Here is a 25,583-nt window from a genome sequence, read left to right on the forward strand (position 1 = left end):
ATTCCTGAATTGCCCCAACTACTCCAGGGAGCCACCCGATATGTTTATTAACTGCAAGTGGCGGCCGTCTTTGACTGTATAATTGAGTAGGTTAGGTTAGATTAGGATGACACGTTTATAAACAAGGTCACTCCTTCTGCCGGCAACTCACCCCAACCTGGCATGGGCTTGGCGTAACTAAGGAACATTTTTTGGGCCCCTTTGAGAGCTTGGTGCAATTAAGGAACACTTTTAGCACAATATTAATGCACAACCGATTTTAGAATGAAGAGAGATTATCAATTGGGATGTAAACTTCACCTAGGTGTGTATTTTAGTCATCGGTAGCTTTCTTACCCCTTGAGAAGTTCCTTAAAATAATGAAAATTATTAACAGACTGCTTTTGTTTATTAACCATAAAACTAATTTGCACATTAACCATCACAGTTTTATTTGTGGAATAGCTATGTACTAATACAATTTTATGTTAAATTGTATCTCTAAAAGTTAAAATAAGGAATTAAAAAGAAAGTTAGTTATTGATTATTGAAAACAATAAAATTAGAAAGAGGTCGAAAGAACTAAAAATACTTAAACAAGTTTATAAAGCACATCATTCGCTGCATGCGCAGCGCATGTCAGATCTCCATAAAGCAGTTGCTGCCAGAAAGAGCAGTTTTTACTGGGTGTTGGCTAGATAAGTAATAACACAAAGAGTTTGGTGAGATATTTACTCTATTAATTTATGATTGCGTGTAACTTTAGCATGCCTCGACGCCCTTCCTTTCTGCTTTGTACCACTTTGTGTTTACTAGAGTTATTTCTTATCCTCTTGCGTGCAATTTGCGATTTTACCCCAAGATTATAATAAAATTCCCTATTTATTATTTAACCTCAATTACAGGTATGTTTTTAATGGATCATAGGCAAATTTAAAAAAATCTATACACATCAGATTTATTAACTGTTTGAATTTATTAAACGGTTTGTCTAAACAGTTAGTTATTCCTGTTGATATTTTATCGATTGAAAGTATATTGGGATTTGGATTGGAGATGCAATAAAACTTAATACGGAAGCATATTTTGATAGACAGGATTATGTTTGGATTAATAGAATAGTATTTTTAAATAAATCATCAATGATTATTTTCCTAATTTCTCCATTGTTCACTCACTTTTCCAGTTTTTTTAAAATTTAAAGTTTAACAAAAAAAAAATTAAGAATCTATATAGTGGTCTGTCTAAAACTGTTAGCTGCTTTGAAAGTATACATTGATTGTTAGTTATTTATTTTACAATTCATTATTTTGATTTATTTGTTTATTTACATTTTGGTTGTAGTTCCTATTACAAAACCTTTAGTTCAATCATTATTGTTTTGTTATATGTAATTTGGTTTCACATTTTTAGTTTCATCTGAGCACTGTTTTTTGTTTTGTGTTCAGGCTTGCAACAAAATCACTGTTTAATTTGTACATGAAGCCCAACCCATTGCAGAATCACTCTCCACAGCTTAAACATGGGTTTGTATTTATTTTCTGTATTACATTTTAGTTTTAGGCTACGGCCACACTAGGCGACATGGTTGCCCTGACCTGGACCACGACTTGGTCACGGGAGATGGTCACATTGAGTGATTTTGAATTGTTGTGATGACCTTTTAACAATTAAGGAGGATCTGTTGCTATTTAATTGAATGAATATTTAAAAAAGGAAGAGGAAACTCAGATATGGAGTAAATTCCCTGAAACATTGTTTTTATCAAACCCCACCACACATTGTTAGGGATAATGCACTGTATTTTCAAATATTACATTATTTGTTGCTGTATTTTCAGATAAGCATAGCTTTGACAAGCTAATGAAATTGAAGACAACGTTGTAAAAAGTACACCAGGTTTTGTATACCTATTGCACCAGTAGAGAAGATACTTAATCCTAAAGTGTTCCTCTCATGATCACGCTTGTTTTGTCGATGAAAATGTCTGTATTTTGACTACCGGTACATATTTTCCATATTTTACCACTGCCAGACCAAAACTGAACAATATATACATGAAAACAGTCCAAAAACTGGGTGTGTGTGCGGGAGTGACTTGTTGCCTAGTGTAGCCGGTGCCGTAAGATAATATTGGGAGCGTTTGTTGCAGCGAATGAAAAAAGCTCGTGGAAGCATTTTTTCTGTCGCTAGTGGTCGCTGGTCGCTTATTGTGGCCATTTTCATTAAATTTAATGTTGCTCACTTTTATTTTTTGTCACAGGGACTAGTCACTAAGTGTGGACGTAGCCATAGTTTGTCAGTATTAACTGCACTGTCATTTTGTTTTTGGTTTTGTTGTACAGTATATGATAAACTTGCTTCGATAGATATTCCATAAGTTTGTTTTAAAAAATCTTAAAATTGAAGTCCAAGTATTCATGAACCTGGGAAAAGAAACTTGAACATACGTTCCTTTCATAAAAAATTAATGGAGGTTTTTAGACACAGTTCTACGCCTAAAATGGCTTTACGAAAGTTATCCAAACGGATTTTATAATACCTAATTTTCCTCCCCCCCCTGTAGCCCCCTCCTTGACAAGTCCCTAGATCCACCACTTACAAAAATTTTAAATTTATAAATCATTTTGCTTGCTTAGATCAACCATTTTAAAAATGTCTTGTTCTATTACAAATTTTGGGAATCTAAATGTTTTTTCTTAAAGTGAGGTTATATGTCATGTGTTTGTTGGTTGGAATTTTTTTAGTGTCAACCCCGATAATAATATTAAACCTGGTGGTAACTATCCAGGAGTCAATTTCCTGTATTGACCTGCGTCCATTGCATGGTCAGTGTTCCATGGATGAGCATGTGGGTGCCCTCAAGAGTTCTGCAATGTTGACCTTCAAATTCTCCCCTCTACTCCTCTCTCCCTCCCCCACTTGCCATCTATCTCTCTGCAGACAGTTTCAGTTAGTGATGGGCGATACGGACGCGTATCGCGATACAGCGATACGATACGTATCGAAAAAAAATATCGTATCGCCGTATCGAATCGGGCGTCTGTATCGCGATACGTGAATCGTATCGTCAAAAATATCGAAAAACGATACGTATCGTATCGTTTTCCCCCTCCCCTACCTAACCTAGAAGCGGCAAATTAATATTAGTATCTGGGGACCAAGCTTTGCTCGGGGAAAATCATTAGTTTACTCTGAAAACAGTCTTAGTATTGCAGATACATTCATTAATCCATTTCCACACTCGACACTGCTTACTGCTCGCCTTTACTACTTCCTTCACAACTCCCTACGTCTTGGACCTGTTTCCCTATCCTTCCCATAGAATTTTAGGATTTCAGATACATTAATGTAATTGCCACAGACAGTTCCCACCACCGCCGCCTACACTCTGCACTGCTAGTGCTAGATAGCACGCTAGTGGAAATGAAATGGACTGGACTGGGATGGGACTGGTACATTATCAAGTAAAAACCAAAACTACAGACGTCAAAAACTCCTATTTCAAACCACTTTCAAACTACACATCCACAGAGTACAGTAGTACAGATTTTGCAGTTTGCTCGGCCTGCGTAAAAAAAGCTTAAAAATATCGTTTTGACATGAATCGTATCGCTCTATGTGCCGATATAAATACAAATATCGTTTTAGGCGATACGATACGTATCGTTTTTCAAATATCGTATCGAAATATCGTATCGTCCCTCGCGTATCGCGATATTCCGATACGATACGATACGTATCGCACATCACTAGTTTCAGTCTAGTCCTGTTAGTGAGTTGTGTTCAGAAGACATTGGTCTGTTCTCCTCAAAATGAGTTTTGGCAAGAATAATTCCAGGTATTAAATCCCCATTGTGTTTTAGGAAGTAAATTAAATTTTTTTACCTTTTTTATATTTGATTTAATTAATTATATCCTATTGTTAGTATATAAACTATTTTAAAGTACCTATATTAATAAAGAAATTCATCCTAAATATTATAGTGTTAAGTAAATACATCAATATAAATCAACAGTAAAAATACTATGAATTGATATTTTTTCTTAATGTTTTGAATATTTTGTTCATCCACAAATACCAAAACACTGTTATTGTCTCAGGGGTTTTTTAATAGTAACACAATTCAAATTGTTCCAACTTTATCACAATGGTCTCTTTTATTTTATTTGTATTTAAACATGAATACTATTGCTATGGAGGATATGGCCAGGGCCTGATTAAGGGTCTAGTCGCCAGTAGGCTGACGTTTTTTGGGATTCTTGGTCAGTGTCCAAAATTCTGAACATTGCTATTGGGATAGTTATGGTACGGTATAAATTGATTTAAGTTTAACATCATAAAAAATATGTAATACCGACGATCAATATTTGTTCAAACAACTTATAATATTATCATTTTAGTGACAGTTCAAAACCAGTTGTTAAACCAAATTACGCGTACATTCAAATAACTTAAAACACTAGTATCAAATGCTAGACTTTTTAAAATTAAAACTTAATTTCTAAAAAAAAATGAAACCCCAAACTAAAATGATAGCTTTGTATTTCTCCTTCCTTTTAAAATCATCTTTCTTTTAACAAAAAATCTAGAAATTCGTCAAGTGGTTGATTTAGAATCTTGAAATAAAAAACTTTGCCACATTTTAAAATAAGATTAAAACTTAATATAGTGGCTGTGACAAATAGACAGCAAGCCTATGACTAAGGCTAGGGAAAACATGATACTATTTTTATCTGTAGTTATTGTTAGTTTAAAGCAGATAATTATCACTGGAATGATTATTGAGATATTATGAATAAAAGATTTATTTTTTAAACATCAATTATAATTTCTATTAACTTCTCATTTTAAGCAAGAAAAGTTATAAGTACAGTACATATTATTTTAAATACACTTTCAATACTTTTAATTTTGAGAGTTTTTATATATGGACTTAAATAGAAAAAAATCTGTAGACTAATGTGACATGAAAAAATAGTGTGTTCCGGTTTCGCTTAGCCAAAATACAAGTCTTTTTAGGATTAAAACGTTCAAAGTTAAAGTAGTTGGCCTATACCATAGACTAAGCAACACAAGTAGACTTCTCATCCCATTGTAAATCTGAAGCTTGTTTTTCATGTCTAGTTCATGTTGGTGACACAGGGCGAAATATCGACAAAATTTGGTTTATCTTATTTTAGGGTTAATTTTATGATTTGTGTTTTACTGTTTGGTTATACAGCTAGGGGACGAGTTATTGTTTATGATTAGATTATTTTATTTGGTTAAACGAGGTTTTTAATTACTAAAATTACAAGAAACAAATTGTAAACTGAAATCGATTTCCTTCCCAACAGCTAGACCCATTAGTGGTTAATAAATACCACACAACACACAGCTGATTGGCGACAATGTCTTTGAATCAGCTGATTTCCTTTCCTGGAAAGATATGATGTCACTTATTGTTAGCTCTGCTCATTTACATCATACTTGGTTGTTTGTAGTAATGGGAACCACGCCTGTTAATTGTATTGCGTAAGTTATCTTTGTGAATATCTAAATTGAATGTATTAGGATAGTTACGCTCTATCTATCTAATTGATTTATTATCTGCAAACTCATCCAATCATCTAACTTCAAAAGTACCTAAGAAAAATAATATGTATAAAACTTCCTCCTTATGTACAACATGTAACTTAATGGGATTAATTTACAATACAGATTTAATAGGAAAACCTCCTATATTATAATTATTATTGATATGTTTCTTTAGTTAAAAAAATTCCAAAATGTACAAAATATAACGAAACATGTATTTAAATCTCCATATTGTTACAAATATTTTCAAACACATTCAATTCCGTTGCGTATTATTGACCAAGAGTGACATTTTAACAATGTTACCAATTTCATTAACAATTCCACCTACACTACAATGATTCGCCACGGTTCACCCATTAGTGACAGTTATTTTCTCGTTAGGTCAGTTTATTGTTTCTTTCTGTTCAAGGCCTTATAAATTACACCTTTGCTGCCAAAGATAATGGTCGCCCCTCCGTAAAATTGTTCTCATCTCATCCAAGATAGTTTGTGCAATACTGTGTTTTTGAAGGAGGGGGTAGTTATTCTTATAGTTCTGTCAATGTCAATCTAAGGAATGGTCAAAGATTAAAGATAATGTGGAAAGGGTGAAATACAACTAATTATGCTTGAATAACAGATTAAACATACTTCTTCATAGATTTGTCATCCTTAAGGATCAGCTTAAGACAATTTGCTGTTCATCATTGACTATGTGGTTATATAGTCAATGGTTCCATCCAATTATAGTACTTTTTTTGTTTAGGACTACTTTGTTTTTTGTTATTGAACCAAATTTAGAAGTGTCAATAAGCAATTGCTTACCCTCAAGTCTTGTAACCAAAGACCAAACAAATGGAAAAATCCACCATAAAAAAGAAACATTTAGTTGACGTCAAAGCAAACAACTGTAATCAATAAACAACACACAAATATGGCTTCAAATTTAAAGATAGGATTAGAAGTCTACTTCCAAAGAACAGGCTTTTTTCTAATAGTAACACAATTCAATTTTTTCCAACTTCATTACAATGGCCTCATTATTTAAACACGAATACTATTGCAGCAGCCAAATTAATTATTCAACTACTGTTCCATTTTTTGTCATTTTTCAAATATTTCAATATTTATTACTACAAAAAAGTTCTGGTACAAGCTTTCATAACATACCATATGAGTAAATATGAGCAATTTCTTTTGTCCAAAGAATTGCAAAAGAATTCTTTGCCAGGTTGTTGAATGTTAATTACAGACAGTACAGGGCAATTATTAACTACTACGTGTCAACATTTATTGCCATACACCATGACCTTGTATCGACCGAATGGATGTTGGGCTTGGCTGGGAATATGACCAGCAGAAGACACGTTTGGTTGTCAAGCACCCTACAGTCCTACGCAGGTTCAAACACGCCTACACCACACACTACACTCCTCTGTGATTGGCTAATTACTAGCTATCTTGAAACAATTGTTGACTTTGGTTCTCACAATTGATTTGTTGCTTTACCTCTGAAGTCGTTACTTTCTCGGTCAGTAATTGAGCGGAGCGAGGGAAGCGAGCGAAGCTCTTTGAGATCGGACCTTATGCAAACTATGTAATCAATTAACTCAATAACGGCTGAACATATTGAATCCAAACTTACCAGGGGTATTTCGACAAATATTTTTGATGTTTCGAAACAAACAAATTTCAATTTGATGATACCTGTACAATTTAAGACTGACATAAAATTTGCAATGTTTAACATGAGTCTTATGAGTTGCCATGATGGTTACGAGATAACAACGTAGATGTAAACAAAGAATCGTAGCGTATGCGACTCGACATTCTGTACCCACGGGCACCTCAGCTTGCACATGCACATATGGCCTATTTACAAAAGACAGTACAAAAGAAAAGGAGTCCGATGAATACCATTAAGCGTTGATTAACAATACACCGATTCGCATAATTTCTGGCGGCCTTACTGAATTATTCCAAGCAGATTATTTCTTTTAATTGTTGTTATTGCTATTAGTTTTGTGGTAAATATTAGTCCGGAGTGTGGTAGCTTTTTATGACGATTAGATTAAGGTATCTGTTATCCTAAAATGCTATGGGAAGGAAGGGAAACAGGTTCCCGACTTAGGAAGTCGTGAAGGAAGCAGTAAAGATGAGCGGTCCGGAGTGTGGGAATTGTTTATGCCGATTAGATTAAGGTATCTATAATCCTAAAATGCTATAGGAAGGGAGGGAAACAGGTCCGCGACGTAATAAATGGTGAAGGAAGTAGTAAAGGTGAGTAGTCCGGAGTGTGGGAAATGTTTATGACGATTAGATTAAGGTATCTACAATCCTAAAATGCTATGAGAAGGGAGGAAAACAGGTCCGCGGCGTAGAAAGTGGTGAAGGAAGTAGTAAAGGCGAGTAGTCCAGAGTGTGGAAACTATTAATGACGATTAGATTAAGGTAGGTATCTGTTATCCTAAAATGCTATGGGAAGGGAGGAAAACAGGTCCGCGGCGTAGGAAGAGGTGAAGGAAGTAGTAAAGGCGAGTAGTCCGGAGTGTGGGAACTATTAATGACGATTAGATTAAAGGAATCTGTTATCCTAAAATGCTATGGGAAGGGAGGAAAACAGGTCCGCGGCGTAGGAAGTGGTGAAGGAAGTAGTAAAGGTGAGCGTTCCGGAGTGTGGGAACTATTAATGACGATTAGATTAAGGTATCTACAATCCTAAAATGCTATGGGAAGGGAGGAAAACAGGTCCGCGGCGTAGGAAGTGGTGAAGGAAGTAGTAAAGGCGAGTATTCTGGAGTGTGGGAACTATTAATGACGATTAGATTAAGGTATCTTTTATCCTAAAATGCTATGGGAAGGGAGGAAAACAGGTCCGCGGCGTAGGAAGTGGTGAAGGAGGTAGTAGAGGTGAGTAGTCCGGAGTGTGGGAACTGTTTATGACGATTAGATTAAGGTATCTACAATCTTAAAATACTATGGGAAGGGAGGGAAACAGGTCCACGACGTAGGAAGTGGTGAAGGAAGTAGTAGAGATGAGTAGTCCGGAGTGTGGGAACTGTTTATGACGATTAGATTAAGGTATCTACAATCCTAAAATGTTTATATTTAATATATTTAACTATGTTAACTTGTGTTGTCCAATTTATAACTTATAAGTGTGGAAATAATTTTCTCTGTGCAGATATACAGACACAGTTACAATTACACATGCCAATGGTGTAAATATATGTTCAGTATTTATGTCTGTTTGTTTAAATGTATATATTTTTTATTTGAAAGTCTGACACCATCAATCTCTTTTGGGTAAAAGATGAAGATAATAAGGTAATAATTACAAAAAGTAGAGCCTAGACTGCTTGGCCTGTACGGGAGTCCAGTTATGAAATAAGCGTGATATAATATTCCTATTTTTTCCGTGATACTATAAGATGAATTATTACAGCTAAAAGAACAGCATGTTGGCATTTTTATGTCAGGTTGAAAATTTAGTACTACCCAATAAATAGGCTTTAGGGTACATCAACACAGTGCAGGTTCTCAAATTAAATTGCCATAGCCTAATATAAAATCGTCTTTTATATTTTATTTTAATAATTTTGTTGTACAGTAGTTTATTATGCATATACAGTATTTTACTTAATCATGCTGTAATTTAGCATGAGGAATAAATATATTCTTGTTTAATTCATCAATTCTCTATCCAGTGCCGTCTTTAAAATCTAATCTATTTATTGAGTACAGTATGCCTATATTTTGGCAAGGGAGCGGAGCTAGCGCTAACGTCACCAATTCAATGCCACAAGCGTTGCGGCAACCACCATCTTTTTCAGGGTATCATCAGCTCGTGAAATTAGCCACGCCTTATTTCCTGTGGTGACCATTGACTATGGTATTGCTATATATAGTCACCTTCTTCTGTCATTCTGTTCGCTGAGCAAAGTTTACTAATTGGCTAAATGTTTTAGTTGGAGAAAATGAGAAGGAAGCCTATAGGCCTATTACATAAATGGGAGCTAAAAAAACATTAGGATATTGACAAAATAATACTTATCTTTATGCTATTACAAACACACAGTTTTACTATTACTCATATATACAATTAAAAATCAATGACCTAATAGAAACAGCTGACTGGATTCATATTTCCTTCAACTCTTCCCACCAACCACGAGAATTCAATTGGATTGTTGCTATGGTGACGTCACCATGTATTCAATTTGAATCATGAAAACAAATTAAAGTTATTTGTTTATATCAAAGCTTGCTTACTCCGCTCAATTGGCGGACCTGAGGCCGCATGCCTAGTGTATTAGTAAACTATAATGAGTTTTTTCATATGTTTGTTAGTGTGTTTTTGTCAGATGTAGAATCCTTACATAAAATTATATGAAGTACATTGTTTGTCACTTGTTTATTTCCGTATTTTTTTACACCGTCGTTTAATTTTTTGTGAGATAACCGCCTGAGCCCACTTGTTTATCTTTTGTGAGATATAATCATTGATTGCCCAAAGACAAATAGCATTTGGATCCAGATTCAATCCCACCCTGAATGAAACCAGCAATATTTAGACGTTACTGCGAGCCCTATAACCAGTTGTCTACTCACAGTTTCATTTGTTATGTATTTATTTTGAACAATTTAAGCAGTTCCCTGCTTTGCTGGGTCATAAGTACCGTTTTTTAATAGTTCATTGACTATTTCCTGTTGATCTTTCAGTACGCGAGATGCAGCATACAACGAGGAAGAAGGCACGTTGAGGATGTACCTACGTGGTCGTCCAGTAGTCCTCTACGCCCCGTCACCATTGGTCGACAGCTATGACATCACTAAGGTCGCCCCACCACCACATCACAAGTTAAAACTCGACTGGGTGTATCCTTGATATATTGGCACTGCTATTATATTTTTTCAAGCTCCAAAAAGCAGTGGATAATTATTTTATATTTAAGCAGATCAACAAATGTATTCACAAGAACCTCTCTCTTTTTCTATAGATAACTTCAGGTTTTTACATAATGTTCTATGTTAAGAAGAATGTATATTTTTATGTAACGATTTAGGCAGAATTTTCACAGGTTTTACTGATCAAGCTGAATTCTAAGCAACATAAAATGGTACCTCTCGTAATCGGAATCACTTTTTTTTGTCTTCACTTTATTTGGCTCCTTCTCGGAATTCAAAATAAAGTCTGTCACTGATGTCAAATCAAATCAAATCAAATCAAAAATTCTTTATTCATATTGTATGTACATACATGAATAGTGTCAGACTATAACTAATTTGTATGCATTTTGATTTCGATTTACAGAAAAGTAAGAACCGCATACAGTTTCATTTTTTTATTTTTTTCCATCAGAGCACCTCAACCTTATTTATTTAGTCGTTTTTACATTGAAAAAACTCTTCAAATGAATAATAACTCGTTTGCAACAGATGATTCTTAACTAGTTTTTTGAAATTATTTTGGTTTATTTTACTTTTTAATTTTGTAGGAAGATGGTTTAAAAATTTTGATCCCATAAAGGTTCCCTTTTTTTCAAAGAAGCTGAGGTTATGTTTTGATAAATTTATATCATTCTTATTTCTAGTGTCATATGAATGGACATTTTTTCTAATTTCCAAATTGTGTAGTTGATTTTTGACACACATAATACATTCTACTATATACTGATCATAGACAGTCAAAATATGTAGTTTTGAAAATTTATCCTTCACAGTTATTCGTTTGTCCAAGTATAACATGATTCTTATAGCTTTTTTTTGGAGTTTCAGAACTGTATCTAAATTTTGTTTAGACGTTCCTCCATAGATTGCCAGACCATAAGACAGATGGGAATGTATATGCGCAAAATATATTGATTTTAGGGTGTCCAGACTACATAATAGTGACATACGCCTCAAAACATATAACTCTGAAGAAATTTGTTGTGTTATGAATTGTGTATGATAATCCCATTTAAAATATGTGTCTACGTAAAGCCCTAAAAATTTAGTATGCTTTAGATTTTCTATTTTTTCGTTTCCAACCAGGATGTTTGGTTCTATTGTTTCTTTTCTTTGTGAGGCTGAAAAAACGATTTGGTTGGTTTTTTGACAGTTTAAAAAAAGTTTATTTTTAAGAAAATATGATTGAACCTTACTCAAATTTTCATTACAGGCCAGTTCAAGATTTTGGTAATTTTTAGCTGAAATAATTAGGTTTGAATCGTCTGCGTACAATAGTAACTGGCTTTTGGCTTCTATGTTTGATTTTAAAATTGAGGGCATTCCACGGACATAGCAGAGAAATAATAATGGTCCTAAAATAGATCCCTGAGGAACTCCATGTTTAATTTTTAATGTTTGTGATTTATTTTTAACGACTTGGTTTCCTTTTTTTGAAACTATTTCAACATACTGAGATCTATCGGAGAGGTATGATCTAAACCATTTTAAAGGAACATCTGGCAGGCCCAAAACTTTAAGCTTCTTAAGTAGTATTTCATGAGACACGCTGTCAAATGCTTTTGACAAATCCATGAAGACACTGGCTACCTTATCCCCCTTGTCAATAGATTCAATTATTGTTTCCGCAAACCTCAGCAGAGCTGAAGTGGTTGATTTTCCTTTTTGGAAACCATGCTGTTCTTCGTCTAAAAGGTTATTATTTTGTAAATGCTCAAACAATCTATTATACATCACCCGCTCATATATTTTTGAAATAGCAGGTAAGACAGAAACAGGACGGTAATTACTTCTTTCAGTTTTTTCACCCTTCTTAAAAATGGGCACTACTTTGGACATTTTTAAACTTTGAGGAAAAACTCCGGTTATTAAGGAACTGTTAACTAAGTGAACTAATGGCTTTAACACGTTCGCGGCGGCACGTCAAATGGCAGGCGTATCCCAGGTGCGGGGCAGCCCTCAGCATCAAACAAACCCGATTGCCGCGTGTGATTGGCTTTCCAATTTCGGGCTGACAAATAGCAAATAACGTGCGAGGATGTCCTGCTTTACAATGAGAGTCGACGTAGTTCGCTAAACACCAACAGATAGCAGCACTGCTTGTAACGTAGCCGGTCCCATTGGAATTGTATTGCCAAATGGAGGGAAAAAGACGGGACAAAAGTAGAATTTTGAGATTGCCAGACGGGGATTTACGGGAAGATTTACTACCAACCAACACCACAACAAAATACAGTATACTATTGAGCAGTGCTGTGCGAGGTTTCAAATTTCTAGCTCTAATCCTGGCTTAAAAATAAATCATTTCGTACTACATTGCAGCTTGGGAGCGATCGCACCCACCAGGATGGCATTAGGGTTCCGTATGGGAGCGATCGCTCCCATGCCGCCGCGAACGTGTTAACAAGGGTTTTACTGTATTTTTAATTAACTTTAAAGGAACTTCATCGTGGCCACTTGATAACTTATTTTTTAAGGACAAAATAATTTTTTCAATCTCTGCTTCATCAACTGGTTTAGATTTAAAAGGATTCAAGATTTCAATATGATTTATGTTGTCCTGTAAATTTATTCCATTGGGCAACGTTGAATTATTTGAGGTATCCTGAACAAGATCATCTATTACATTGATATAGTAGTAATTAAACAAGTTTGAGATGCTCAGAGGATCACATACAGCTTCACCATCTATTTTTATTACATTGATTGCTCCTCTTGAGCTATTAACATTTTTTCCTGTCTCTTCATTTATTATCTCCCAGGTTTTCTTGCAGACATTTTCAGATTTGTTAATTTTTGTATCATAAAAAGTTTTCTTAGCCTTAACAAGTTTATTCTTGTAATCTCTATCTTTTAATTTACAGTAATTAATTATATCAACATTACCACTAAGTCTAGCATATTTTGATAGTTCAACTATATCCTTTTTCTCCATCATCAGCTCTTTAGTAATCCAGTTTCTTTTCCTTTTATACAAGTATCTTTTGATTTTCTTTTTTGGAAAAACTAAATTAAAATTATATTGAAAAATGTTGTTAAATACATCAAACTTATTCTCTACTTTCGATAAATATAATGGAAGCCAGTTTTCATAGGAAAGAATATTTTTAAAAATATTCATATTATTATCTGAAAAATCTCTACATTCAACATATTCACTGGGCAAATTTAATTTCTTAGATTTGGGTAATGTTAGTTCTAAAATTTGTCCATCATGATCGGAAAGAGATGTTATGATTCCAGTAACATGTGTCAATGACTTATCTATATTTGTCAAAATATTATCTATAGCTGTGGCAGTATTACTGGTTACCCTTGTAGGAAAATTTACTAAATAATTAAAATTGTAGCTTCTTAGGATGTTTTTGAAAGTTTGAACTTCATTTGTTGTAATTAATACATTAAGGTTAAAATCTCCAGCAATAACAAAATTTACTTCGTCTTTTAAAGAAACTAAAAGTTCAATTAACCTATCTAATCTACTTAAAAATTCTAATGTTTGTAATTGAGGTTTTCTGTAAACTCCTACCAGCACAAAAGACCATTTTTTTATTCTATATTTAGCCAGACAACACTCAAAAAGCTTGTCCTCGGTCAGTTCATCAACTTTTTTTAAGGTTAGGGGTTTTGAGTTCAAACTCTTCTCCGACAGAATCATCACGCCACCGCCAGAGGTGTTTGTACGAGAGTATGCAGAAGTAACAGAAAAGTTAGTTAAATTAAATCTTTCTATTTCGTATTCTTTCATGTTGTGTTCGGTCAAAACAATTATATTGGGTTTAATTTCTTCTAAAACAACTTCTAATGGTTCTTTCCGGGAATTTAAATGTTGAATATTTTGATGAAAAATTGAAAATGTGTTTATTTTGTTGCTATTTGTTGAGTTTTGAATTTTAAACTTTAGTCTGGATCCTTGAAAACTGTCGGCGAAGAGTTTAAATCCGGTTTAGGGTCAGGAAGGATCCGGTGTGGTTGATTAGTTGAAGGGGACTGGGTCGAACTATAACTATTGCTTATATTTAAACTATTGCTTGTATTTAAACTATCACTCACGACACTTTTATCACTGCTCTGCTTTAACGCCTCACAGTATGTGAGGTCGCCGGGCACCACTTTAACTTCTTCACCATGTGTTGACATCTGGTTTGTAAGTTGGCCGTCAGCTCCAGGTGCTTTACAATCAGACGAAACCATCTTAGTTGTGTTTGTTGAGTTACCAGAGCCCCGTGAGATCTCCAAAGACTGCAGATCCTCTGAAGGTGAAGCAGGCGGGTTGATGCAAGCATCAGTTAGAATGTTTGGGGCATCAATTTCACAACAGCAACTGTCTATTGTCTTCCTTAGCTGATCCAGAAATGCAGTATGTGATAGTCCATTCCATAATTTTCGCTGAGCAGCTGGTTGATCACAGGACACCACATATATCGTAGCATTAGTCACTTTGTGCAGCTTTACAATATTTTTTGCAAAGTGGTTGAGAGGTATTAAGTCACGCACACAGCCCATAGGAGAACATATTAAAGTATCAAATTGTTTTACTTTAAAATCCTCAATCAAGTGTTCAAACGCCTCATCATACATTGGTAGTGTTGGCTTTCCTCTATATTCTTCCTTTGTGACAAGACTGTAGACTGTGGCACCCCCTGATTCAGTCTGGCAAGTCAATCTTGAGTTGATGAAGTCTGTGTCCTTAGGCCTACCAAATACCTTACGAAACACAACCGCTACACCAGCAGACATGTTTCTGTAGTGTTGTATATCTCTTGATATGGTATGCGCAAATGCTGTGGTAGGGGCTTTTTTGTTAGCATTAATCACTTCCCACATGTTAGCTTCAATGACATTAATATTATTGTTTTTTATGTAAGCAGACTGTGTTTGTTCTTTAGAACCAACAACAGTTTTAATCCTTGGAACAAATATTTCTTTAATCATTTTTGATATTATTAATTTGCCTTGCTTGTTAAAGTGTAGTCCATGTTGTGTATAAGACTGACGAGATAGTTTATTTATAGCCAACAAGGTAGCATGGTTATACTCTGATACAAGTGCTTCAATGTCCATGTTTATGTAATATATTCTATTATTTAGACCAGGAGTGTGATGTCGGTAAGGGATTGCTGACACCACTACATTAGTGAAATTAGTCCATCACTACACTACATTAGTCCATGTTTTCACAATGGACATAATTTTAGCGATTGTCTTATTTCATCTGTTTTCTGTTTGACACAGTTAACCTATTTAAAAACTGCCTAATAGTTTGTTATCTATCGTTATTCTGTGTAAATGAATAACGACTTCAATTCAGTTGAGTTAGTATCTATAGCTTCAGTAACATATTTTTTTTGTAAATAACATTTAAGGGATTATAGCCCCTTTAAAATGTGGTTCAACTTACTTTTCTACAGTTAGTTGCTTTTCCCGCCCAAATCATTTCTCGGCCTAAGATTGGTCCCAGATGGTCAGATATGAAGACTCTACTGTATAGTAACTATGTAGATTTTTGTATGATGTTATCCTTGACATAGTTGGGAAAGTTAGTCAAAAATTCTAACTAGTTAGAAGTTATAAGTTAGTCCCGTAAAAAGTAACTGATAGAAGTTATAAGTTAGTTAGTTTAAAAAGTAACTGATAGAAGTTATTAGTTAGTTGAAAAACTAACTGATAGAAAATAGAGTTAGTTTTAGTAGAAATTAGTTGTTCGTTGGGCAGTTGTTTTAAAGTATTTTTTAATGTCACATCTTGGTTACTAATATATACTATAATATGCGCCATTAAAAAAAGTAACCAAGATAAGATTAAAGATTAAAGATTGCGCAAGATATGATTTTAAAAATGGCTCCTACGATTTCCTCCAATTTCAATGCTTTTGAAAATTGCTTGTATAATACATTTGCATTGTATGATGTCTTACTAACCAAAGGGATAATTACGACTGTTCAAAAACATTAAGTGTTTTACTGCAAAACAATATACACTGACATTGAACTAAAAATCTAAAGGAAAGGCCAAGGAGATTTGTATTTTTCGACGATGCACCGCACGAATTGATGCGTTATTACACCATCCCGTAATTATAATTGCAACGTTCCACGATCCCAGTGACTTAATGCAATAACGGTCGTCAGATAACAGATGTTATGTATCATGAGTTTTATATTGATTGAAGCTTATTGTGGCCATTTTATAGATTGATCGTCCAAATTAAAAAGTTTTGTAGACTAAATTGAGGATAAGTGGATGTCTAACAAAAACAAATTGACTTTACTACTTAATTAATCGTAGTAAGACTGAAAATATTTGTAGGCTTATAAGCTCTATTTTTTACCTCTTGAACAAATCAAACACCTCGAGCAAGATCGGTCCCCTGGTACTTGTGTTTTAATCAAACATTGTCACATTTTACATTACTACAACATAAACAAATGACATAAAACTTGTCAGATAATGAGCATCAACTAAAGACAATGTTTTGACACTTGAGATGATATATCAATCACCAAACAAACATTTCCCCTTCCCACCCATCAGTGCTTGGGGTGTTGATAATGGCCGTCACTACCCTTCCACAGGCCCACTGCATTCCAAAGCAACTGGACTTTGACTTTCTCTTTCCCCACCCCCCACGTTGTTTGTCTACAAGGGCACTGACCCCTCACGGCCGCACGCAACCCTCACTGATCACGTGAAATAAATAACCAGTATTTGAGATGCTTCCGCATAGTTGGGAAAGTTAGTTGAAAATTCTAACTAGTTAGAAGTTATTAGTTAGTCCCGTAAAAAGTAACTCATAGAAGTTATTAGTTAGTTTATTTAAAAACAAAGGAATAAAATAGAAGTTAGCCAAAAAAACTAATGAATAGTGCTATTTGATAGAATTTCTATTCGTTATTCCCAAGTATGATCCTTGACCATTGCCCAGTTACGGGTACCGAGGCAGGGATTGTCGTAGCAACCTCTACCTGTTGCCTACAGGTGAGATGGTGTACTTTGTGGCGGCCATTGTGGTTCTATACAACGTAGAGGAGCAAAGTCAGAGACATTATGTAGGACACACGGATGACGTCAAGTGGTGAGCTTACGTTAATAAATTTAATTACTTTACTTACCGGTACTTTTACAAGTGGTCTCTTTGACTTTTGGGTTTTGGATGAAGTAGACATCTCATCTATACGGCTGTGACTAATCAATAATGAGCTACTGAGTGACAGACTTTGTTAATTTTTATTCTTAGACTGACTTAAGCTTCAATATAGGATTGAATGTCTAAATCTGTTGAGACTTATTTAATTTGTAGATACATATAATGGTCCCTATGGTGGCTAGAGGGTTTTTGGAGAAAGATTTAAAATAGTACTCATACGAAAATGTAAATTAATAATCTTGTATAGACTTTTTATGCCACTGGCATTACAAAAGCTCTTTCTAAAGGAACAGTATAAATACATGATCTTGTTACTATCCAACTTTGTCCTTATGTTTGATAGCATAATTAATTGAAAACCCAATGGCAAAATTTTGTCTGGGCCCTGAAATAGGGCTTGGAAATGAACCAGCTGCTATCAGATTTGAAGCCAAGCATTATAACCACTTGGCTACCTAGACAATTTATATTTTATTTTATATAATCAAAGATTCAAACAATTAAATGTTACCGGTTTAGAGGATAAAATGGAAGAATCATGAATGAGCAAGATAGAAGACTTTACAGCGGTTCAGTGAATAAGACTTTGACTTAAACCACATAGACACATGTTTGACCACAGGAGCCAAACATCTTTCTCCTAGAGACACATATTTTGTCAACTTAATTTTTTCTTAAGAGCCTTTAGTAGATCAAAGTCAATAAAGACGAACAATACCAACCCGACAAAAGATTGGCTATTGCTTAGTTTTTTGACCTATAATAATTGTTGGTAAATAACTGTTTATTTACTTGTTTCAGCCTTGCAATCCATCCAAACAAACTGCTAGTGGCAACTGGACAGACTGCAGGACATGATAGCAGGGAAGGCAGGGTTAGTTAACAAAAATAATACCGTTATATGCAATATACCGTTCATAGTTGGACTTGATACAGGCATGTAATAATATATTTCAACTGGAACCAAACTTAAATCATAAATATGAATTAAATCTCTATGTTTAAATTTAACTGAACAGGGTGTCCACATTCTGGAAAGTCAGGGATAGTCATGGAAAGTCATGGAAAAAAATTTTGGTCATTGAAAGTCAGGGAAATAGGCAAGAAGTCATGGAAAGTCATGGAAATGTCTAATTATGGATGGATTTGAGGGGACCATTCAATGCTCTAGTCAGCTGTAACCCGGACTGTTGTAGCATTTTTCAGGATTTTTCACAAATGTTGGACAATTCAATTTATTACAGTTGTATTATTTTATGAGTTTTTGGTTTGTCTTAGTTCATTGTTGTACCTATTGTACTCCATTGTTATCTGTTATTACATATTTCAGTATTTTCTGCAAAATAACATGTCCAGGCAGTTATATTTGTGTGTGTATGTTATATTATAATTTGCGTGTTAAGTTCGTGAGTCATGGAAATCAATGGTAAATGGTCATGGATAGTCATGGAAAGTCATGGAAATAAATGACAAATTTTTTGTGGACACCCTGCTGAATCAAATGAAGGATTTTGTGCAGTGATTTTCAATAAATTGTATTTGCATGTCACCAAGAAAGCTATAGAAGCTTAACAATTTATATATAATATATTTCATTAAGATTTTCTTACTTAGTCAGTTTTATCTTATAGCAAATTACAATTACAATTACAAAATTATTGTAGTGTAGGGTTTAGGCTTGGATGTAATGACATGCAATAGAATTACATTAATCATTGTGGAAAGAACCTAACCTCAAAATTGTGCTTTACAGCATTTTTGCGGTATTTTTTGGTGGTGTATCCAGGTAATTCACCTCTGCTTTTTCTTTCCATTTGGCAATACTGAGGTGCCTCTTAGCAGTGTTTTTAAGTGCTGCTATCTGTTGGGTTCTTGTAAATCTGCGTCCACGACAGTTCGGCCGCATTTTATGCCTCATTTTGATTAAACTAAATTTAAATGTTTTCGCGCACTCGTCCACGCAGCACATTAGATGTTTGCACTACCTGTGTTAAAAGATTCTTTGGTCAAAAGCCCAATGTCCAGTTTTTAGCCAACATAAGCTTACATTACCCTGACTCTCATCATGCTACTATGTGTGTTTCAGCCTCATATCCGAGTATGGAACTCAGTCAGTCTCAGCACAGTTTGTGTCCTCGGCATAGGAGAGTTTGAGAGATCAATTTGTTGCCTGTCCTTCTCTAAAGCTGTGAGTTGTCAATCTTCTTCCATCCTCAATAAGGTTTTCACTCTCATGAAATGCTAAATAATGTTTACAATTTTTTTACCTTAGTATTTTTTTTGCCACACTACACTATTTTAACAAACTTTCCTCATTGTCTGGAAAAAAGCAGTTGCCGTCTGCTTAATTAAATAATACAAATTTCACTATGTACCACTGTACTGTAATGAATTTTACGCCACACTACACTGTTTTACAAAACTTCCTACGCAAAGATTTAGTCCAGAAAAAAGCTGTTTGCAGCCAGCTTAAACAAATGCGGTTTCATTACCTACTACAGTAGAACGTCGATTATCCGAAGCCCGGTCATCCAAAACGTCGGTTAACCGAAAGGAAGAAAGAAGCAAAAATCAATAAAATCGCCAATCACGACTGGCCGTAGCGCTACGCCGCCGCACGGCTGCTAAGGGGTGAAAGTCTAAATATAGCTCAAAGGTCTGACCCTCCCCCTTCCCCCAAACCCCTACTTCATTCAGTGTTACGCCCGCTCACTTCGAGGTCATTGCACAACCCCTCCCTCCCTTCTATTGTTTTTCATTGCCAGTCACTAGTCAGTCGCCGGTGACCGCTTTGAGTTGACCTATTCTGTTATAGCAGCTAAAAAATAGGTTAGGACAACTACCTCTTGCTTATTTCTACAATGTAAAAATAATTGTATTACTGTAGAATCTACAGTAGTAAATATTATCCAGTATTAGTATTTCACGTAAACACAAGTTACATTTTAACAAATATTGATTTTTTTACCAATTTTAACCAAACTCGACTCGAAACTGCCGAGTTAAAAAATAAGCTCGAGTTTCAAAGGCCGTACTCGACTCGAATTTGAAATCTCAAGTACTCGCACATCTCTATAATTAATCAAATTTATATTATTGTACAGTATCCACAGACGCGAAATCGGCAAATCGCCGCCGGCCGCTATCCCTTCCCGTCATTTCCCGTTCCCCGTATTTTTCCTGTCAATGACCGATTATCCGAAAAATCAGTTATCCGAACAACCCCAATCCCCAATTAATTCGGATAATCGACGTTCTACTGTACTTTACTCTAATGAGTTTTTATCGGACAGCTGATCCCAACAAAGCTACAATCCCAACAATCCTTATAACTTTGACCCTTTTTGCGCCTTTACATAATTTAATCTGATTCACAAATATATTTTCAGGATGGAGGTGCTCTTTTGTGTGCTGTAGACGAGGCCCATGATCACAACATCTCAGTGTGGGATTGGCAGAAAGGGGACAAAGGCTATAAGGTCACAGAAACGAAGGTAAATATATTACTTCTCCAACAGAATATTAATTATAGACTAGGTACCATTATATACTTCCAACATTACTTAGGTTCTGTTAGCAAAATTACTGAGGTATAAGAATGTGACTTGAAACAATAGCAAAATCTTTTAAACACTGCCGACAATAGACAAAACGTTCAAATGTTTTCACAATGGTTTCTGAGCAAGAGAAAGTCCACTGTAATGTTCTTTAGAAAAAATAAAAGAATCCTTTAGAACATAGTCTGATCTAGTAATAATTTTGGCCAGTGCTCATACATTATCAGTCACTTAGCATTGTAAAAAAAGTAGTCTAATCTTCCCTTTAAATTTTTGACTTTCCCCCAAAAAAATAACTGAAAAAATTACTGATATAGTAATATATCTACACTGAGAGGACCGTGTTTCCATTAAAACCTAAAAGTTCCTTATCTGAAGCTACATTCCTTTTACTGTATTGAACAAGAATTACAAGTATGGAGATAAAAATTAAGAGCAGAAAGTAACAAGACTTTATTTAAGTAAAAAGGCAAAATTTAGGTTTAATTTAATTTTGAATGCTGGAGTAGTGATTCCATCTACAGTATAGGAAATAAATCCCGGGACGGTTAAATAAAATATTTCAAAAAGTAATAAATAAAGTTTTAAAACCTGGTACACAGGTACTGGGCTTTTACGTTCTGTTAACATATTATTTAGAGACAAACTACCTCTTCAGGGGGTAGTGATTTCTTCAGGGTTCTAGATTTCTTGAAATTTATTTTTCCAATAACATTAATTAAGAGTTTCCCCTCAGGAGGTATAATGAATGATGTAATGATTTTTTATGCCCAATAACTTTGTTCCCGTAGCTGTATCTTTATTATTATTTTTTAATACATATCTATCCCAGGAATGTTTTTCACACCTATTTCTAAATGATAACTTACATCTCTGATGTGGCAGTGCTCGGTGGACACAGTCGTGGCTGCAGAGTTTCATCCGCTGGAGCGCAACTGTATAGTGACCTGCGGTAAAGCTCATATAAGTTTCTGGGCACTGGATGCAGGTGGGACTCTGTACAAGCGGATGGGAGTGTTTGAGACCCGAGACAAACCCAAGTACGTCACCTGTCTAGCCTTCACACAGACGGGAGACGTGCTCAGTGGAGACAGTAACGGGAACGTGGTCGTGTGGGGGAGAGGTAAGTTGGGCGTTACACGAAGCAAAAGAGCCTTGTGAGGATAGCAGGCCTACCTGGATGGGAAAGAGTTCAAACTAGCACAAGCAACACAACACTTTACACTAAACAAAACCTTTTTGTCCTAGGACGCTAGGCACGAGCCCGGGATTGTTTTTCACATAACTTCAGGCTAGACCTAGGGGTTGCAGTATTATCACTTAGATAAAATCCACTGGTGATTTGGCGGGATTTGAACCCGGGACCTCAGGGACCGCAGTCCCGTACTCTAACCACAACACCAGCTCGGTCCCCACTAAACAAAACTTTGGAATCATACCTTTGTTCCTTATTTGAAAATGCTGAAATACTATAATTTGTTGCGTGTAAACAGTGTAGACTTGTATATTGCTTACAAAGTTACAAGTGTCAGATTTTTCTGTTTTCTATTCAGATAAGCCTGTTATCCTCACAAAATCCTAAAATAGACAAAATTATATGTAGGTTGGGTTCTGATAGTGATACCAACATTTATCGATTCTCGATACCGATACCTGATACCTGAATAATCGATTCTCAATTCTCGATATGGATACATTTTTTTTAGTTTGGCAAAATTTCCGAATGGATTGGTTGTACTACACCAACCCCTGTCTTTATGTATTTCCATAAAGTATATTTGGAAAATGGGGTTTTTTCTAGTAGGTAAATAAAAATTAATGCAGCAATGAAAAATTCAAACTAGCCAACTTAAGTCCAAACTCCAAAAACAATAAATATCTACTGAATAAAAGTTAAATAACAACTAACAACAAAAATCAAAAAGGAGTTTATTTTCACTAGAGTTGTGCCAGTCTGAATTTTTTTAGTCAAGCCAAACTTGAGGTAATATTGTGATCTTCTCCGTGGTCGTGTAGACATAATGATCATCTCCCATGGTCATGGAAATGCCATCATCGTTTTGAGTGTGGCAAAATCGTGTAAAAATCATGAAGATATCCTGCGGTCGTGTAGAGTATTAGGGGCGGTTCACGAGCTCGGGACTATCGTAGTCCGAGCCCAGAATCCGGAAATAACCGGTATTTGGGCCGCGACTTAAAAAATCGGGTTCACGAGCTCGAGACTATATAAGCCGCGGACCAAACTGATAGGCGGCACACAATTAGTGAAGGGTAAAACCCGGTTTTAAAAGTTGGGTTCACGAGTCCAATTACAGATAGTCCCGGCTCTGATCATTAGTCCCGGTGGGTTCACGAGTCAAGTCCGAGCCCAAATGAGATGGTTCGGGCCCAAAAGAACAATGGTGTTTGGTCTCCAACTCAGACCTGGTAGGAGGCAGGTTTAACGTGACATGATGCCGGTTTTATCTAATTTTTTAGTTTTTTATTTTTTTTTTTTTTGTAATGAAAGCAGAACAAATCAAATTTTTAGTTCGAAACTATATCCAAAGGAAAAAACAATGTTTTCCTAAATATAAACGTAAATTAAAGACGTTTTTGTAAATTAAAAACCATAGCTGTTAACATAAATAATATTACGAGCTAACTGCAGAATATTATTTTCAACATTTTAAAGTTAGATTATTAAAGAGTGTAAGAATAACGGAAAGAATATTCTTAGGTTACAGCCACGATTAAATCCAGCACACACATACAATTTTTATATCTAATAATCAGTACATCTAAAATACATTTTAGTTTCAATAATTGTACCATTTAAATAAGTTTAGTAAAATCGTTATTATTGCCTACAACTATCCTATCAAAAAATCACCATCCTAAATTATCGGGCATTTATGCAAAATAGGAATTCATCCGTTTATAAATACCCGGTTATTTTATGTCATGCATCTTAATTAAATTATAATAATGCACACAGAAAAATATATTTCACTAAAGACTTCCATTATCTGATTTCATACAAACGTGGATTTATAAATCAATAAACTTAGATAGATTATCATAGGCGAGCATTGGGACAATTAAATACGAGAAAAATAATCGTTTTGAACATTTTGGTCCAGCCCTTTTTCACGATCATCCTATTGTATGGAAGTGCGTATGTCAACAGCAGTGGCTTCACATGTGTTTCCAGACTGATGTTACTGGTTGATACCAACGTCTCAACGGAAATTCCCTGCGAATCCCTGTCATTAGGCTCCGCTACGGATTTGGTCTCGACCTACACTGGGCCCGGCTTCCACATCATTAGGCTCTGACTCGTGAACCCATTTTTTGGTCGTCGCTTATATAGTCCCGGACCAACGCCTGGTCGCGGACTATGAAGTCCCGAGCTCGTGAACCGCCCCTTAAAGTATTAAAGGTGTGTTGAAATGTGAGATAAAGTGAATTTGACATTCATACTTGTTTACACTAAAATGTCGATGGAAATGTAAACATTGTGATTTGCCGACAATGTCCAATCAATATTTTACTATTAAAAGCCTCACCTCAGAACTTTGAAAGCGGCAGAGCCCTAGATCCATTGTTCTAGCAAGAATAGTTCTATACAAATCCTAAGGGCTGTAGTTAAATTTGTGTACCATTGAAGTCCAATCAGTTCAGTAGTTTTAGCGTTTAATGCATACAAACAGACACACAGGCACCACCTCCTTCATAATATCATAGATAGATCCAGATTAAATACAATTTATATTATCATCTTAATATTTATATTTCAAGACTCTTGTGTCAACATCTCACCATCTTGTAAAATAAGTTGTCTGTTTGTCGAATTGTCTGCTTGCTAAGGAAGTAAATAAATACATAAACTGTTATACTTTGTTCTGTGTCAGGTACCAACACGATTGCCAGAATAGTCCGCAATGCCCATGAAGGATCTATATTCAGCATCTGTGTTCTCAAGGAAGGAAGTATAGTGACAGCTGGAGGCAAAGACGGAAGACTGATACAATTTGACAGCAACTTCCAACCCACTGGCTATGAAGCTCAGGTAACATTTTTTGTCTTAAATGCTATCGGTAAAAACATTGGAACATTTATTCACTGAAAACATATAAATCTATGTATAGATTGTTGACTTTTATCAACATCACACAAATATGCTGGTATAATCGTGAAACACTGGGAATAAACCTTGAATTTATTCCTTTTTCAAGTTTGAGTGGGAACCATTTAATTGCTTAGAGAAGCTCCATTATTTACGTACATCAGGTTTAGTGTAGGTTAAGCAGCGAGAAATATCCAGAGGGAATTCTTGAAGTACTGGTGAAAAATATGGAAATTAAACATATTATTGGGCTTTGATTCTTGCTAAAGACATGACTGA

General features: G+C 35.1%; 1 protein-coding gene across 9 annotated transcripts in view; it reads left to right on the top strand.

Moving 5' to 3' along the window:
- The window catches only part of LOC128985748 (echinoderm microtubule-associated protein-like 2), a 115,410-nt gene that overhangs the window by 84,730 nt on the left and 5,097 nt on the right, over positions 1–25,583 (top strand). For 8 of the 9 annotated variants that reach the window (XM_054405585.1, XM_054405591.1, XM_054405592.1 and 5 more), the window contains 8 exons: positions 1,428–1,505; positions 10,265–10,420; positions 17,418–17,567; positions 18,441–18,513; positions 19,726–19,827; positions 21,029–21,133; positions 22,082–22,319; positions 25,090–25,247. In XM_054405585.1, coding sequence (XP_054261560.1) covers positions 1,428–1,505; positions 10,265–10,420; positions 17,418–17,567; positions 18,441–18,513; positions 19,726–19,827; positions 21,029–21,133; positions 22,082–22,319; positions 25,090–25,247 — 1,060 coding nt within the window. The remainder of the gene's footprint in view (positions 1–1,427; positions 1,506–10,264; positions 10,421–17,417; positions 17,568–18,440; positions 18,514–19,725; positions 19,828–21,028; positions 21,134–22,081; positions 22,320–25,089; positions 25,248–25,583) is intronic. The other variant, XM_054405593.1, reaches the window with a different exon arrangement.

This window comes from Macrosteles quadrilineatus, unplaced genomic scaffold, assembly GCF_028750875.1.
Source record: "Macrosteles quadrilineatus isolate MER2022 unplaced genomic scaffold, UCM_ALF_1.0 Scaffold_2__2_contigs__length_208266976, whole genome shotgun sequence".
NCBI classification, from domain to species: Eukaryota; Metazoa; Arthropoda; class Insecta; order Hemiptera; family Cicadellidae; genus Macrosteles; species Macrosteles quadrilineatus.